The 18733-nt window shown below is 45.0% G+C and overlaps 1 protein-coding gene and 1 pseudogene across 1 annotated transcript in view; both read right to left on the bottom strand.

Annotated features, from left to right (window-relative positions):
- Positions 1-1000: 1000 nt before the first annotated feature.
- The window catches only part of Mas1 (MAS1 proto-oncogene, G protein-coupled receptor), a 36626-nt gene continuing 18893 nt past the window's right edge, over positions 1001-18733 (bottom strand). The window contains exon 2 of the mRNA XM_021247797.2: positions 1001-7999. Coding sequence (XP_021103456.1) covers positions 6986-7963 — 978 coding nt within the window. The 5' untranslated portion in view covers positions 7964-7999 and the 3' untranslated portion in view covers positions 1001-6985. The remainder of the gene's footprint in view (positions 8000-18733) is intronic.
- On the bottom strand, positions 9749-11143 carry LOC101708768 (ornithine decarboxylase pseudogene; annotated as a pseudogene).

The following is an 18733-nucleotide window of genomic DNA, read 5'->3' as shown; positions in this document are numbered from 1 at the left end:
AGAAGCATCTGTAATTTTAGAAGGGAATGGATGAAAGCTCAAAATTTAACCCAAAGGAATTATTTTCTAGTGGTAAAATTGTAAGAACTCCATAAGGTGTCTTTCATGTGTCCCTTAACTCTATGAAGGCAATTGACTAGTTCATCTCCATCTCCACTGGGCTCTGGGGATCACTGGGCACAGGGAAGGGGAGGAATAACATGCTGTAGGGGAAGGGAGCTGGAGCACCTTAGCTGGGAACAGATCTCATCCAGGAGCACAGTGAGTTTCCCCAGAGTATGAAGGGGAGGCACCCACAGAGAGATGCAGCTAGATCAGAAGAGGTGATGGTGGGAAAGTACAAGAGAGCTCTTCTGGTTGCTCCTATTCTCCTTATGTAAGTGGAAGTGAGCCATCAGCTGAGATCCAGGAAGGAAAAGAGACGTAGAAAGTCTGGGAGAGAGAAGGGATGCAATGGTTGACCAGGACCTCAGCTTCTAGGAGACTCCTCCGAGCTGAATGTGGATGAATAAGTGGAGTTTGCTAGATGGAAAAAAAAAAGGAGACCAAGCTGTTCAAAGGACATATCAGTGCCTGGGTAAGAGTGACCAGTGGCAGTGCCCACTAAAAAAGGAATGGGGCAATGGTAGGAAAATAGACAGGGTGCATCTGATGCACCTACAGGGCATCGAAGCAAATAGAACTGGAGCCCAGCAAAGTGTTCTGGTCCAGCAGATTTGAGGGTCATTAACACACAGGCATTCATGGATTGGGATGCCAGGGAGAATGTTCAGAAGGGCAGAGGCCCAGCCACTGAATCATGGAAAACATGGCCATTTAAGGGAGAAGCAGAAAATGAGCAGTGAAGGAGACAAGATTCCAACTTAGTAGGAAAGGATTCAACACGAGAGCTAAAGTAGCAAAATAAAATCTAAGAAGAGAGATATTTTCTTTCTTTCTATTTTGAGACAGGGTCTCTCTATGTAGTTTAGGCTGGTTCTGAGCTCATAGTAATCCTCCTTCCTCAGCCTCCCAAGTGCTGGGATTACAGGCATGAGCCACCACACCCAGCCAAAAAGAGAGATTTTCAAGAAGAGTATGGTCAACTGTGTCAAATGCTACACTAGGTAGAAAAGAGCCCACTTGCTGTGATTTAAATGTGATTTGTCCCCACCAAAACTCATGTTGACACTTGATGGCCATGGTGGTGGTATTCAGAGGTGGGGTCATTGAGAGGGATTTATGTCTTCCTCATGGGAATGGGTTTGTTCTCTTGAGAGTGGATTATTATAAAGCATGGCAACCTCCCATGCTTTGTCTCACCTTCATGTGGCCTATTGCTCTCCATTTTCTGCCTTGTTATGACAAAGGCCCCCATGAGACCCAGCAGCATGGTCTTGGATTTGCAGCCTCCAGAACCATGAGCCAAAATTAACTTTTTAATAAATTACCCATCCTTGAGTACTTGTTACAGTAACAGAAAACAGACTAAGACAACATGGGACTGGGCAATGGAGAAGTCACTCATATTCTTAGCTAGGCCAACTTCAATAGGGTGGCTTGTGGCAAGTCAGCTGATAGGATATTGGAGGTATGAACTGTGTCTGAGAAAGTAAGAATGGTGAGTGTGGAAGGGTCTTTTCAGAAGGTTGTCTGGAAGGGAGGGAGGGGGACAGGATAGAAGACAAGCAGGACTGTAGGGGCAAGGAATGGCTTTTGCTTTTTAATTATATTTTAAGATGGAAACCACTGGAGCCTGTCTGTATGTGCAAGAGAAATATCCCAGAGAGAGGAGTAGTGGGTTCAAGCACCCTGGCAGATAAGGAGCAGGTAAGACACCAGAAGCTGGGGCTGTAGCAGTGACCAAGGCTAAGTCTCTGCCTTAAGTAGCTTATGTTCCAGTGAGAAGAGAAGGAGGACACACAAATAAATCAATACCCACCATGACAATGAGGACAAGTGCTGAGAACAGGGACAGGAGAGGGGTGTTCGGCAGTGCCAGTGGCCAAAAGAGCTGCTGAAGAGATGTTTTCCCAGAAGCTATGGAAAGAGAGGAAGTTAGTGAGCCAGGCAGAGGGCTTTCTAGGTAGAAGAAATATCAAAGCCGAAAGCCCAGAAGAAAGAGTGTCCTTTGTTTTTTTGGGTGGGGGATGGTGAGACAGGAGGACTGCAAGTTCCAGTCCAACCTAGGCAATTCAGTGACTTCACAAGACTCTGTCTCCAAATTTTAAAAATTAAACTAAATTAAAAAGGGCTGGGCATGTAACTGAGTGTGAAAGCTCTGGGTTCTTCCCTTGCATCTCATGTCACACACACACACAATATAATTAAACACTTGTTGTTACTAATCCAGGAGTGCTGTTGTCCAGTGGACACAGGGAAATGTGAAAGAGAAGGAAAATCAGAAAAGAGAAAGGAGTGGTATAGCAGGTCATCGTAAATGGTGAGGAGACTCCGAGAGCTAATGCCTTGTGGCCTTTTCTTTTTCCAGTGATACATGCACAGATTATAGGAGCTAGCGACAGTGAGCGAAAGGCTCCAGACAGAGATCTTGGAAGAGTAGCCCTGCCACACCACTCAACAACCTGGTATGCAGCACAGGCAGCTGAGGGAGGAATGTAGGGAAGTCAAGGAACACATGAGAGTGACTGAACCAAGGACACTGGAGGACTGACTGGGAAGGAGAGAGATGATGCAGAAGGGGTCTTATACTCCGTGGTAGGATGTCAGGTCTCTGTAGCATAGAAACCCAGGCCAGCAGGAATAAGAAAAAGGACATGAACTACAGTTAAGGAGTTAGCTTACAGAGCAGATCAGTTTGAGGTTGTGATAAGACTCAGAGGGCCAGGTGTGGAAGTGCATCACTGTAATTTCAGCTACTTCAGCAGCTGAGGCACACCTATGGCACGTGTGTTGTTTTTCCTTAAAACAAAAGATGTCCTGAGTTTGATCCCCATTACCAAAAAAAAGATATTAATGTAAGAGTTTTTTTTAAAACTAAAACCTCAGTAATCAGGTTTAATTGCAGTATTGGCACTTTGTGATAAATGAGTGGATTTGGGATTGTAAAACTTCCTCATGAGCAGGTACTGCATACTGCCAGGCATGATGCCACATGCCTGTAATCCCAGCACTCTGGGAGGCTGGGGATCAAAAGCTTGAGCCCAACCTCAGCAATTTAATGACTTAGCAAGACCCTATCTCAAAATAAAAAATAAAAAAAGGAGATGTAGCCCAGTGAGAAAGTCTTGGGTTTGATCCCCAGTACCATTAAAAAAATAAATAAAAAGTGTGATTATGTACACCTAAAATGTGTTTTGCTATTTAAAAGATAAATAAGTTAAAAAAAACAGGTATAGTATATGAACAATCTCCTCCCCAACCCCATTACATTCTCAGAAATGGCACCTAATAACCTACAATGATTTAAGCAAATTTTCTAAAAACCCAAAGGGTACAAATTATCTAGTCTTCTCTCCATATTTCCAAATTTATTTAGATCTTTTATTTTACTTTTTTAACCTTATAATTCATTTTCCAAATGGATTTAGAAGATCACTTTTTTTCTTTTTTTTTTTTTGGTACCGTGGGATCGGGTCCTTGTGCTTGCACAGCAGGCTGCGAAACCACTGAGCTAAATCGCGGCTCCTGCAAGTGGATTTAGAAAAAGGAATTTGTCTTTGCAAACTCCAAATCCTACCTCTTTGAAGGCTTACCCTTTAAAAGGTTAGAAGAATTTTTGTATTCATTATTGCACTCAATTTCTCCACTTTCTCTGTGGAAGAAAGCAATAAATAGGGGCTTCCAAATAGCTCATTGTATTTTCCTTGTCTCCGATAGTGTTTAGTTTACTCTTTGTGATCAAGATCTCTGCTACGTTTTTGAAAGTGTCCCCCGAAGTCTCGTGTGTTAAAAGCCTGGTGCTCCTGGGAGATGGTGGAGCCTTCAGGAGGTAAGGGCGAGTGGGAGGAAGTTAGGCCTTGGGATTGTGTCCCTGGGGGGATATTGGGACACAGGATCTCCTCTCTTCACTTTCCTCGATGCTGTAAGGCAAACAGGCCTCGTCCACCATATGTCCCCACCATTATGTGCTGTGCCACCAACCTCAGGCCCAAAGAACCCGGGCCAAGCAACCACAGACTGAAACTCTGAAAGCATGAGCCAAAATAAATCCTTCTTATCAGTTGATTTGTCTCAGGTATTTGTTACAGCAATAAAAATCTAACACAATCCCTTGGGGCATGAGAGATGAGGTTAATCCCCTCTTCTAACCCAGAGCCCAGCACACAGCATTGGGGAGACAGTGGGAAACAGAGGGGAGCCACTCTGGTCTCCAGATTCTGTTCTTTCTCAGGGAAGAGGCTCTGTTTTCAACAGAACACAAGATCGTTCTAAATGTCATCACTCCACACCCCATCTGGGCTCCTGAAAACAAGCTGCTGGGCTTCTGAATCAGATGTCATCACCTACTAAAAAGCCTCCTGCACAACTTGGCTGGCAGCAGGGTTCCAGCTCAGTAGGACGACTCATCTATCTCCCCTGGCAAAGTTGCCCCCATGGTTAGAGGCAGTTGTTCCTTCTGAGAAAGGAAGAGGATGGAGATGGAAGAAGCAGCCATATAAGAGCTATTTCATTACTGAATCTCCAAGAAACAGTTAAAATAAATACTAATGAGTTCATTTATGGACTTGAACATTTTCCTCACATGAAGGGTCACATAAAGCATTGCCGGTTTCATGGGATTTAGAAGGGAAAGAAGGAAGTGCATATAGCAATGTATGTCATCTACAGGCCAAAACAGGCATCATCACAGCTACAACCCAGACCTTCTGATGGCAACTTATGATAGACAGGAGGGAGAGCTTGCACTGGGCCAATGCTAAGCAAAGATGCTGAGGGGCTGTAGGGACAGGAGTCTATAGATGAGAAAATAGAATAGCGGCCTTCTTAGGTCTTCTAGCTAATCCTGACTAGAAGGAGTTAAGAACAAACTTTACTAGAGTGATTCCCCTGGGAAGCAAGTCAAAGACAGGGGTAGAAAAAGAGAAAAACCAGATAAAGAAAGGCACCAAATGGCCTTGAGACTTGCACCAAGAGATCAGAAAAAAGAGCTGACAGTCAGGAGACAGAGAAAAAGCTAAGTCCACAAACAATAAGCTGCCCCCACCTCCAATAAAATGCAGGGGAAGTGGGGGGGGGTGACTAACTTTAAGACAGTATAAACTCACTCCTATGCACTAACATATATACATATATACACGTGTATTCACTCTAGTCACTATTTACTCACTATAGGGTCATTATAGGGTACAATAGATATCCACATGCCCCTTTACTAACTCTAAGCTATCAAAGAATAAGGCACCCCTTTGCCAACTAGCTGCCCACCCCAAAGATAAGGCCTTGAAATGTATGTCAAGGACAAATAAACAAATAGACAAAAAGGAGCTGCACATAGACCACCAGAAGAAGTGACACTAGGCAGAAGTGCCCAGAAGCCAATCCAGTTATGGCAAGTTCCAAGCGGAGAGAGGAAGGTCACTCATTTCCCCATAAAAGCAGGTGGGAACAAAGGGCCCAGGGGTCCTCCACCTCCCAGAACCCCCACCCTGATTCTTTCTTATCAGGGAAGTGATCTATCTTCTCCTTTCCTCTCCCTTCCTTTTCCTCTTTACAAATAAAGTGTCTTCCTTTTGTTACACTTTGCCACTCTAATTTTTTATTGGGGCTGAGTTTATGATTCCCGTGGGCTGCTTGGACAGCAGAGCAGTGGTGCTTGTCCCCCAGATGTGCCATCTTTGGTTCCCTGAACAGGAGGAGCCAGATGTGACAGGGTTGGGCAGAGATCTGTCTTGACAAACTTTCAGGTCCCTCCAGGATGTGGCTGCATTCCTGTTGGCCTCACAGAGCCTCCTTCCAGGGATGAGTCACTGCAGGCAAAGGTGGCAGACTTGAATGGGGTTATAGGAGAAGGAAGACTTTGTGATTATAAATAACCCACCACTTGGAGAAGGGGAGGTCTTCAAAAGTCCAATTGCCACATGAACTTGTGAATTTAGTAGTATTTGTGGAAATGTATATGCAATCAAAGGATTTCAAAACAGACTTTCATTCCATCTACTGTTCCCATGGAGGGAAGGGAAGCCATGTGACACACTGATCCAAATGGCCAAATGTTTGTCTTCCTGAAATGATTCTTGAACCCATGGTTGGCTAGATGATAACATCTGCCAATGTTTTCAACCATGGTGTTGTGCCATGTAGATCTTTCATGTTGAAAGCAAAAAAAGACCTTCATAAAAAAAGACCTTCAACACTTAAAAACGCAGAATAATATTTGTACATGATAGAGCTGTCCACATACCTACATGTATGTGTGCTTTATAAAACAGAAATAAACATTTTTGTCTTCCACTTAAATGAGTGATTAGAGATGGAGGTTTATTAAACATTGACAATGTGCCAGGTACTTAGCCAACTTTTCTTCCTGTTTCACTCTCACAACCCTGGGAGGTTGAGACTGGTACTGCTACTATCTCTTAAATAAGGAAATGGGGCTCTGAAAAGTTAAACCCCTTGCATACGATCATAAAGATAGCAAATGGCAAGTCTAAAGCTCTTCTTCCTCCTCCTACATTGCATTGCTTCTTCAAGTTCCAGCACACACTTTTGTTGTCATTCCTGGTCACATCTGTAAGAGAAGATGTATGGTTCTTTCTGGTAGAATATATGATTCTTTTTAAGACACCTCCAGGAGAACAGAGAAGAGCTCTTGATAAGTACAGTTTTTGATAAGTATAGAAATGACAGAGGTCTCACTCGTATTTAGGCATTTCCAGAAGATACAGGACAAGAGCATGATCCCATCATTAATTTATATCTCATGCATATCTCATGGAATGAATGTCCTTCTGAATCACATTTAAGGAAATTTTAAAATACTTAAATTGCATTCCAAGGGCACAAAGTAGAGGTCACCTGTGTCCCACACTTTCCTGCATAGTCCTCAGACCACAGTCTCAATGGAGACTGTATTGCCACTGTCTTCCTGGCGCCTGGGCTGCATCTCGTCTTTGAAAGCCCTGGTCAGGACTACTTTTAAGGACTCCTTGAACCTCTTTTTCTTGCTGCTGCCCACAAAGAAGTAAATAAAAGGGTTGGCACTGCTGTTTATGGTGGAGAAGAGCAGAGAGATGTTATGCAGGGTCCCAAATGTGGACCAGTACTCGTAGTACAGCAGGTAGAGGAGCCTCATGGGCATGGCAAAGATGAGGAAGATGATGATGGTGACTGTGATGACGATGTACAGCTTTGAGGAGTGGGCGGTCCATGTGTTCTTTCGGATCTTCACCACCAAGATAGTGCTGGACACCAGCATGAGCGGGGTAAAGACCAGGAAGCTGAGGACAGCTATGAAGAGGATGACTGCCCGGCAGTCACTCCGAGAGTGGCTGTCTTCCTCACTGTCAATGCACATGATGTACTCCATGGTGGTCACCAGGCAGGAAAGAGCCCACAGGAGGGCACAGACAAATGCTGACTGGTGCTTGGGGCGGTGGCATCGGTACCAGATGGGGTAGAGGACAGACAGGCACCTCTCCACACTAATGGCTGTCAGCAGGTAGAGGCCTGTGTTGTAGCCAAACAGAAAAGTCACTGATAGAGTGACCATTGTGTAGTAATGGCCAGAAGAGAGTTCATAATCTAAAGCATAGTCGATAGACAGAATAAAAATACAAAAGAGTAACGAGATGTCAGCAATAGACAAGTGGGTGATGTAGACAGTGAAAGGATTTCTTCTCATCTGGAAGCAGAGGAACCAGAGCAGAATCCCATTTTCTACAAAGCCCAGTGGGGAGATGCTCATAATGACCCAGTGCACAACTGGGACGTGTGGCAGTGCATTCCCAGGTGAGGAATTCCTACTGGTCGAGGCATTCTGGGACTCCTGGTCGACAAACGCTGTCACATTTGACTCATCCATTCGGTGACCTCGGGCTGGCACTCTTCAAGTGGCTTTCTGTAAATAGTCAAACCAACAAGCAAAACTGTGAATATTGGTGAATTGACATAAAAGGAGAATTTCAGCTGTGGATCATAACCTTCAAGTTATTTTTTACAGATTTAATAGGTAATACAATTATTTTTCTATTAGAAATAAAATTAGACATTTCACCAAGAAGAGAATTGATTTTGTGACTTTTTAAGGTCCCCAATAGCCATTCATTCTGTATTATTATTTGCTTGTGGCTCAGCTCCAAAACTGATACAGCAAAATACAAGGAACAGGAACCCTCGTATCCATTTCCAGTTCTGCCCAAGCTGCCCCAGTCTCATTTTGAAAATTCCTTTCATCTTCTGGGCCCTGATTTCCTTGCCTAATGGACCAGGCAGAGAAATGGTTGCATTAAAATTCAATGACAAAATACATGTTTGGGCAAATTTGTCATCACTTGTAAAAAAATGTTACATGCTGAGGGTAAATGAGAGGAATGCCTAGAAAAATATTTTGCCTGGGCTGGTCTTGAACTCCTGGGCTCAAGCAGCCCTCCTGTCTCAGCCTCCCAAGCAGCTAGAACTACAGTTACACACTGTTGCACTCAATTTATGCTAATATTTTTGAAGTGTGAACAGTGAAAAAGCAATTCTTTTATGTGGTCTCTGTATCTGCAATAATGCAGGGCACCTACTCAGACTCCATGTGCCGTGCAAAGCAGCACTCTGTCCGAGTGTGAGCCTTGACGGGATGCAGTTTTGCCCAAGTCCCGCAAGCCAGAGCATGCAGGAAAACCATTGAGAAAAACTACACAGCACAAACCCCAAACCAGTCAAAATGCTGAGATTGGAAGCTGCAAAGCAAAGATTATCAGAAGCATTCTCTTACTTTTCTAATTGCAACTTATACACACAGAGCTTCCAATTGCCTACTACAAAGAAACAAATATACATCATAATCCACATTGCATCACTGGAGAAAAGGAAAGGGGGCTTAGACAGAGAACTTTTCCTTTGTTCCAACTCTAACTTTTTGTCCTTGGCTTTTTTTTAAATTAGTATATGCTTGCAATACATAAGGATTACACTAATTTTGGGGAATTAGTTACATATTAACTTTTTTATTTCTTCTTTTTTTTTTTTTTTCCACTGCTGACACCAAGTTTATTACAGTCAGGGGACTGCCACATGCCTCGAACCCAGACAGCGTGCTGTAGACGATGCCCATGTGACTCCCACAGGGCGGGCACGGCCAGGGCAACTCTGGCCCCAGTCACAGGACTACAGACTCTGTGCACTGAGGCTCAGCCCCCGCCCCGCAGCCGTCTTCCTTGTTACCTTCGTCATCATCCACTCCGCACCCCCCAGGTGCACAAGCCTGGTCCATGAGGCTCCCAGCAGATGCCACAGGGCCAGGTGAGATGGCTGCAAATATCTCCCAATTCTAAAATTCTCTTAAGATGCTTTATTTCCAAAACAGATCACAACACTAAGCTTTCTGCCCATGCTGCCGCTGCACAAGCTACAAACGCTTGCTTGGCAGTTGTGGGCCCTCTTTAGTAGTGTTTGTGAAAGTGAATAAAAATACATGTAAAACAAATATTCAAATAGTTTCCATGGGAACACAGATAAGTGTAACCCTTCTTCCCCTAGTCTCCTGGCTGTGCCTGTGTCGACCGTACTCTTACAAACGTCCAGAACTAGCAGTAGTTAAGTTAATGGTCCCAACCCGCAGCCAAGCTACCCTTGGGCCCACACCTACAACAGGTGGCGTCTACACATTGATGCTGGCAGAGGCGCGCGCTGCCGGGTGCCACTTCATCTCGCTCTCGCAGGCGCAGGGCACTGGTAGGGCGCCGACGTCCTGCTCCTCCACAACGGGCAGGAAGCCATGATTCTGAATCCGCTGCATGAGCTGCCACGCTGGTCTCGACATCACGTAATAGATGGCTGGCCTCTGGAAGCCGTTGAAAGTGGAAGCTGTGGCGATAGTGTAGGCGCCCATGTTCTCAAAGAGCATCCAGTTGCCCAGGTGCATCTCGGCAGGTCACAGCGCTCCGCGATGCGATCCAGGCCGTCGCACATGGGCCCCCAGATACTGGACGTGTGTGTGGTCTTACGTTTTGCAGTTGAATGAGCCGTAGACCCCATCGTTCACCTAGTACATGAAGGTCTGCTCGCTTGCCTCTTCCTCATTGTCAGAGCCGGCCTGCTCCCTCCACACCAGCTTCTTGGCGATGATGTTCACTGTGAGGGTGAAGGCTGACGCCACATAGTACCTGCCCGGCTCGGCGATGATGCACACCCCGGAGTCCACCAGGAAGTGCTTGTCCAGAGCGGGGTTGATCACACTGGTGACCTCTTCAAATTTCAGCTTCACGTCCTCCGATCCAGGCAAGTCCCCACCGATGTCCAGCAGATGCATGCTGAAGCCGACCTCGGCCCCCATGTCAAAGATGCAGCGCGCGTCCGACACGGCCTGCACAAAGGTCTCAGCGTCAGTGCAGCCGCTCCCCACGTGGAAGCTAACACCGATGACATCGATATTCAGCTCTTTTGCCCGTTCCAAAAAGAGTCTGCTGGTTTTGAGTGTGGCACCAAATTTCACACTGAGGCGACAGACAGCTTTGAGTAGTCGGTGGCGATCCGTGAGACCAGCTTGGCCTTCGGGTGCGCCCGGGCCACTTTCAGCAGCTCGACCTCGCTGTCAAAGGTCATCATCTGGACCCCGCTGCTGGCTGCATACTTGATCTGCGACGCCTGCTTGCAGGGGTTGGCATAGATGATCCTCTCTGGGGGCACCCTGAGACTTTGCACCAGCTGGATCTCTGTCTTGCTCACACAGTCAAATCCCATGCCGATGGCGGCAAGGGTCTTCATAATGGCTCTGCTGTCATTGCACTTGACTGCATAGAAGGGGGTGACTCGAGGGAGAGCTTTCAGCCAGCGCAGATGCTTCTTGAGAACGTCCCCCAGGTCTGCGACATAGAAGGAGTCCTTGTCATCGGAGGATGAGACCTCGTTGATCTTCTGGTCCAGGATGTCCTTGGCTGTGAAGCCCTCATCGAGGAAGTAGCAGTCGAACTCCTCACTGCGGGAGCTGTTCATGGTTTCTCCACACCTCGGCACACAGCGAGGTGGACCGCAAAGAGACGGAATACAGGCCAGCGTGTCCTTGAAGCAGCAGCTGAAGTGTTCCAAGAAGTCACCTCAGGGTCACCACAGGCAGGAAGCAGGGCCACCGACTACTCCTGGGAAAGATCTGATGGTGTGAGATCCCAACGTTCACTCCTAGATTCCAGGATTCCGTGAGCGAGGAGCCTCAGACCCAACACTGTTCTTCCCAACACCACGCAGAAATTCCCTCAGAGCGCCTGGGCACCGCGGGCTGGCCCCATGGGAAGGCCGGAGCCGAGACCGGGCGAAGACCGAGCCGGGACCAGGCCATAGCGCTGGGCCGCCGGCCGCCCCAGCCGCCTCTCTGCGCCCGCCCGAGACACCGGCCCGAGATGGCGCCGAGCTGCTGGCTGAGGGCGGCCGGCGGCGGCGGATGCGGCGACTAACCTCTTCTTTTCTTTTTTAGCCTTTAGATACTTATATTTTTAGATACTTATATTTATCAAATATAGATCTGTTATATTTATATATACAAATATATTGTATTTACTTACATACATTATTTACTTATATTTATATAAATATTTCTAGATATCTGCCTTTGCCTCATAAGCTCTCCTGAAGCAGAATAGCACATCACTTGCCATTTTGTGGCACCTAAATGTATCGGATGACATTAGACATCTCCCACACTGAGTCAGCAGAACCCCAGGAAGCACAGGGTTTTGATCTCAGCACAGCCATGCACAGATCCTAGACTAGAAATGGATCTTGCGGTTGTTGAAAAGGGTGATTATCTCCCCATTAAATGATCCAGGTGTCAGGAGATCTCTGCCTCCCAGGCACGCCTCTCCACTAGTACTTCCCTCCGGCATTCTGACAGGACACAGGAAACTGCTTCCCATGGGAAGGGTCTCCTTTCATTAATTAGAGAACATAGACCCTAGTACCCCAGGAACCAGAGCAAAGACCAATGCTACATCAGAGTCTGCTATAGATACCAGGTGTTGGTAGAAGTTTAATGATAAAGCAGTCATGCTTTCCAAATTCACCCATCCAACATTTATTTAGCACTAGGCTTATTCTGGACACCAGGACAGAGGAGTGTATGAAAAGACCAAGTGCCAGCTTCTGGGAGTTTAAAGCAACCAATAGCCAAAGAACAATAGCAAAAAACAATAAATCCATGCAGATCACAGTAAGTGCTATAGAGGGAGATAAAGCAAAGTTAGAAAGACAGAGGGTGGCAGGGACATGGGGTATCTATTTTACATTGTGTGATGGGAACAATCTCATTGATAAGGTCACACCTGGGCAACGGCATGAAGTAAGGAGACAACAGCACTCCAGGCCCAGGGAACAGCGAGTTCAATCAGCAAGGAACAGAATCTGGCAGGCAGTGTAGATAGGTAGCTGGGGCCATATCCAACAGGGCCTGTGGGCTGTTCTAAGGATTTTGCCCTTAGTCTCAGTGAGAAGGGAAACCACCAAAAAGTTCTGAGAGGAAGGGTCATATGAATGACAGGACAGGGCTCACCATAACCCTTATATTCAGATTAGACTAGAGAAGCAGCCCACAGTGGGAAGAGGGAAGCCAGGTAGGGGCTTCCACATTAGTCCAGCCAGAGAGATGACAGCCTGGCTGGGGCCTGGGTGCAAGTGGGTCTGCTGAGGGATGAGGCATGTGCTAAGGTAAAATGAGAGAGAGAAATGCTTAGACATTTTCTGAATGGAGCAGGTGCAGAGGAGCAGTTAGGATGAGGCATTTGGAGTTTGGGAGCCTATCAGATGGCCAGGAGGGACTTCCTGTGGAGTGTCAGGAGCTGGGAGAATAGACATTGGCTGTGGGTGTTGCATGCATACAGGAAACTTACAATCATAAGACCAGATAAATTACCAAAAAATAAGGGTAATTTAAAAAGGGAAGAAGCCTGGGGGAATTACACAGCCTAGAGATTGGAGAGATTAGAAGAAGCCACAGAAACAGAAAAATACGTGACTGAGCTGGGAAGAAGACAGGAAGAAGTCTACTGAAAGTTCCAATACGTTCTACTGAAAGTTCCAGTGAGAAAAGAAGTAGGACTTGACTGTGGGTACTGGGCCATTGTTGATCTCAGACAGACAGCCTCCCAGGTTGTGGGTTGAGGGGGATCTCATAAACTGATAGGACTCACCAATAGAAAGGAAATAATCAGAGATTCAGGAACTTGGGGGTCAAGAGCCTTGGCCAGGAGCATCATTAATTCCCGTGAGTAGCTGGGATTGCAGTGTCAGAAATGGCTCTTCTGAATACAGTCTCTTTTTTCAGCCAAGTAAAGAGCAAGGCCACCAGCTAAGAGTGAGGCAGGGTTGAGGGGTTTGAGAGAGAGAGAGAGGGTGGCACCATGGAGCAACAGAAAGTAGTAGGGAACATGCTGGGAGTGGGATCACCAGACAAATATTCAAGCCTGCCCAGGCCAGTGCTCAGGAGGCAACCCAGCCAGTACGTGCTTTGCTCCAGGTGTGGCTCAGTCATCCAGTTGCCAGGTGGAAGAGCAGGAGTAGAGTCAGAGTTAGCCAGGGCTGGGGTTTTCCCAGACTCCTGCAAAACAGGGTGGGCCTACTGGAATGGAAGTGCATGGAAGGCAATAGCTATGGTGGTGCTTGGAATCCTAAGGGGTAAAGAGAAAAGTGAGCACAAGAGAAGGGCAACAGACAGTGAACAGGAGGTGGGAGCTACTCGTGGCAGCCCCGGTGCTGTCAGGGGCTTGTTGAAGTCCATGTGCTAAAGGTTTTGAAGGGGAAATAGGAGGCAAAGCTGGAGAGAGGACTCTTGGAACTGAGACAGGGTGGTGCAGTTGTGGAATTATTGTATGGCTATGTGTAGAGATGACCGTGCATGTGAGTGATTTGGGTTGGTGGGGAGCAAGGTCACTGGAGGTGAGATCCAGACTTGGAACCAGGGCACTGGAAGAGTTATCGGCAGTGACCTTGAAATCACTGAGAAATAGTGTTGGAGGACAGGAATGTCATTTGAAAAAGTGGCTAACATTGTGAAGGACTTTAGGGTACTCCGCAGGAGCCCATGGGCTCTGACAGTGAGTGGATGGTGTGTGAATCAGCGCTGGGTCTCCTGATGCTGTTGGTGTCTGTGAGACAGAGACTCAGGGAAGGAGGGCCTGATCAGCACCATCCACGAGAAATGGAAACACATGTGTCATCAATGTTTTTCTAGTAGCTATGCTAAAAAAGTAAAGCATGAAATTAATTTTCATAATCTATTTTATTTAACCAAATGAGTTCAAAATATCATTTCAGCATATAACCAATGTGAAAACATTGACAAGGTATTCTGTGCCCTTTTTTATAATTCATTAAGTTTATTGGTACATTTTAGGTATACAATATGATGACATTCATCATTGGGAATTTGTACCTGTACATGATATATCTTGGTTCTTAGTTTTTCCCCATTCCCCTGCCCTCCCTTCAACCCTTCCACCCCTCCCTATTTACAAAGACTTTGTTTCCATTTTTTCCTTTTCTCCTATTATTTCCTTTCCCTTCTTTCCTTTCCCTTCCCTTTCCCCTTTGGACATTTTCTTCCTACTTTACATTATCTGTTATACATTTTGATCCTCATTTACACTTTCAGTTTCTCACACATTGTCTCTCACATCCAGTGTGTGTTTTAATGCAACTCACTCCAGATGAGCCACTTCTGATGTAACTCATTGCTACTGTGATGGACAACACAGGTGGGAGCCATCACAAAACTGAAATCTTTTACTAGCAAACATAAATCAAAGACTAGAGACGTAAGACCAAGACTTCATCAGAATTCTTAAGAAAACTGACAAGGACATTTTACAGTCTGTATTTTAGTTACTTTTCTCTCTCATTGCTGAGACAAAGTACCTGCACCCAGAGTTAGAGGTGAAAGGGTTTATTTGGCTTATAGTTTGCAAAGGTTTCAGTCTATAATAGGCTCGCTCCAAGGCAGGGTAGAAGAGGGGTAACAATTTATGGCAGCAGAACACAGAAAAACCAACAAGAGACCATAACAGCATCTTCCTGCCCCTTTATTCCATCCAGACTACCAGGATTAGGGCAGTGCCAAACCAATCATGAGCAGTGGTTTAGTAATCACACACCCTTAATCCTAGCATCACACATTCCAGATTCAACCACCTCTGGAAAAGAAAGCCCCACCTCATCTGCATGAGGCTTTGGGGAGACATCTAAACACAAACCATAACACAGTCTCAGACAGACTCATGCCCTCACATTCCTCTACACTATAAGAGCATCCAGCTCTAGGCTTCTCGATGCATGCCAGAGGGTAAGCCTTTCCTATCTGCCTCCCTTCCTGCACCCACTCCTGAATTCTAAATCCACAGCCTACTACCTGCTCTCTGCCACTCAGGTTCTGAAGCTCCCTGTCCTACACTCTTCTTTTACAGTGTTACCTTGATTCATAAACTTAATTCTTTCTCCGATTCTGGTCACAAACTGAATTGGTCGCAAACCAAATCAAATTCAATGATTAGGTTCAATGTTGACCTTTATTGACCTTATGGGGAAATTTGATTCAGTTTGTGACCAATTTGGTTTGCAACCAGAATAGTGGAAAGAATTAAATTCTTGAGGTACCACTGTATAACACCAGCTTCTATTTCCATTCAACTTTTCTGCCTTTCTTCAAAAGTTTCTAAATAAATTCACGAAAATCAGTTGAGGAAGCTGTCTGAACACTTAAGGTCAAATTGTGTCTTGCTTTCAAAATCAAACCAACTTCTGTAAAGATGGCAGAGCAGTGAGCAGCAGAAAAAGAGACTCTCTGAGACTTGGTGTCCTGACACTGAAATATAGAGCAGAACAAAAAGGAAAAGGAGGAGGGAAGTGGTTCCCCGGGAAACAGAAAGGATGTGAGGCAAGAACTGAAGTCTACAGGGAGAGTGAAGAGAGACTTTAATAAAGAGGATGGAGGCACCAAGCACCACTTGCTCCCAGAGCCCAGACTCTCCATGAAGGAATGGCGGGCCGAACCTGCAGACACGCAGTGACTACTGACCACACCAGAGGCCTCCACAGAGAAACACACCAGTGAAATGGAGAAGTGGATGTACCAGATAGCAGTGGCTGGTGAGTTATCTGGGTTCAGATCTCACCCAGGAGAGGGTGATTGGCTGGTAGCTATCTTGGAGAGGGGCCAGTTGAGCTCAGAACTCAGAACAGCTGCTGGTAGACTCTAGTGGCTCCTGGTGCCTCAGTGTGGGTGCTGAGTTCAAGTCAGCAGGAGGTCAGGGAGCAGAGTTCAAGCTGGTAGGAGACACATAGACTGTTGTAGGTTCAAGGAATCCAGCTCCAGCCTCATAGCCAGAAACCAGCCTGAACTTCAAAAGACTATGGGGCAGGCTGGCTGGGATTATCCACTACCCCACTGTGAAGCTGCAGTTAGCTTGGTGAGATTAATTATTTTGGCTCTGGACTCTGTTTGCCCATATTGCCTGACAGTGACAGCAGAGACACACCTTGAATTGGACATTTCTGGGTTTTTTCATCTTTTTTTTCTTTTTCCTTTTCTTTCGTTTTTCTTTTTCCTCCCTTCTAGTTCTTGTTTTGTTTTGTTTAGTTTTTTCTTGATTGTTTTAACAGTTTTTAGTTTTTGTTGTTGTTGTTCTCTTCTTTTCTTGTTCTTATTTTTTCCTTTGCTCTTTCCCACCTGTCCTCTTCACCAGTTTCCTAAAGTCTGTCCTCCAGCCTTGCTTCTGATCCCTTCCTTTTTCTATTTCTGTTTTTTACCCCCTAAATATTTTTAAATCTTCTCCCCTAAGGGTAAAAATGCCATACTAAGGGCTACACTTTGTCATTTTCAAGGCTATATTTGATGCTATTGTTATTGTTGATTGCACTACTTTAGCCAAGGTGACATAATTGTGCTAATCAGTTGTTCCTCCTGGTATACCAAGACTGCAATTGCCTAAGGGTCTTTAAAAAAAAGCAACAACTTATGGTCCAGTGCCAAAGAACTGGCAGCTGGGCCAAGTAGGCAGAAACTTCCCAGCCCCAATGAATTGAAGAGGTAGGATCCTGCAACAGACTCAAAACCCAAAAGCTAGCTACACCTGGAAGATGCTTCTGAGAAGTAGTCATTTCCTAAGGGTTCTGAATACTGGCAATAAAGCTACTCAGCATAAACAATCTAAAAGCATCAACTCAGGAATCAAACTTTTTAAAAAGTAGAAAATGAGAAGATACTTAAATAAGATGCAACCCCCAAAGACTTTCAGCTCACCAAAGGCAAACCCCTAGGGGCAATGAAGTGGAACAATCTGTAAGCCACCTATCCAGACTCTCTGAAGTGGTAACAGCAGAAGTAACAAAGCAAATGAACAAAGTTCTAGAAAAAAATCAAAGCAGAAATAATTTCCTAGATAACTATAGAGATGGTGACCAGAATGAAAGATACAGATTAAAAAATAGAGAAGCTCAGGAACATGATGGAAAACATGAATGGCCAGCACAGGAAAGAAACAGAATCCATGAAACAGATTCAAACAGTTATCCAGGAGATTAATAACTCCATTGAAAGTATACACAGCAGAATGAGCCAATGTGAGGACAAAATATCAGATATACAAGACAGGACTGTGGTTAGTGATCATGAAAAGAGATATTTCTTCAAAATATCAAGGGACCACGAGAATCAATCCAGCAGCTACTAGATGATGCAAAGAAAAATAACATAAGATTTATTGGAGTCAATGAAAAAGCAGGGGATAGCGCAAATGACAAAAAACCTGTTCTCAGAAGTAATGGCAGAAAACTTCCCAAATAGGGAAAAAGTATTTGACATACATATAAGCGAGGCATATAGGTCTCCAATTAGCCATGGCCAAAAAAAAAAAAATCTTCCCCAAGGCATATAATAGTCAAGATTGCACAAATTTAACACAAGGACAGAATATTAAAAGCTGTTAGAGAAAAGAAATAAATCACCTATAAAGGAAAGCCCATGAGAATCACAGCAGACTTCTCAACACAAACTCTTCAAGGACAGCTTGGAGTGAGGTATTTCAAGCCCTAAAGGAAAACAACTTCCAACCCAGATTGATGTACCCTGCAAATCTATCCTTCAAAATTCATGGAGAAATACGCTATTTCCATGGCAAAGAGCCCCTGAAGAAATTTATGACCACCAAACCAGCACTCCAAAGTGTTCTGAAGGATATTCTAGAAAGATACAATAAGGATTACAACTCCATAAACCCCCACAGAATGAATCCACCAGGCATGGCAAGAAATTAAACAGAAAAGGAAAGAAGGAAGCCAACAGCAGGAAAATAACATAGCAGAGATAAGACAATACATATCAGTTATAAATATCAATGTTAATGGTCTAAATTCACCAATCAAAAGAAACAGAATGGCAGAATGGATCAAAAAGTAAGATCCAACAATAATGCTGCATACAAGGACCACATTTAATCCAAAAAGAAATTCATAGACTGAAAGTCAAGGGATGGAAAACAACACTCATATGACAGGAACTCAGAAAAAAGCAGGGGTATCTATTCTATTTGCAGAGAAAGTGGAATTTAAGCCAAGACTGATTAAGAAAGACAAAGAAGGTCACGACATCCTGGTAAAGGGAACGCTC

This window comes from Heterocephalus glaber, unplaced genomic scaffold, assembly GCF_053883595.1.
Source record: "Heterocephalus glaber isolate CG9 unplaced genomic scaffold, H.glaber_assembly_v1.0 deba00001523, whole genome shotgun sequence".
Lineage (NCBI taxonomy): Eukaryota > Metazoa > Chordata > Mammalia > Rodentia > Bathyergidae > Heterocephalus > Heterocephalus glaber.
The sequence above is the reverse complement of the archived record's forward strand: the minus strand, read 5'-3'. Positions and strand labels throughout refer to the sequence as shown.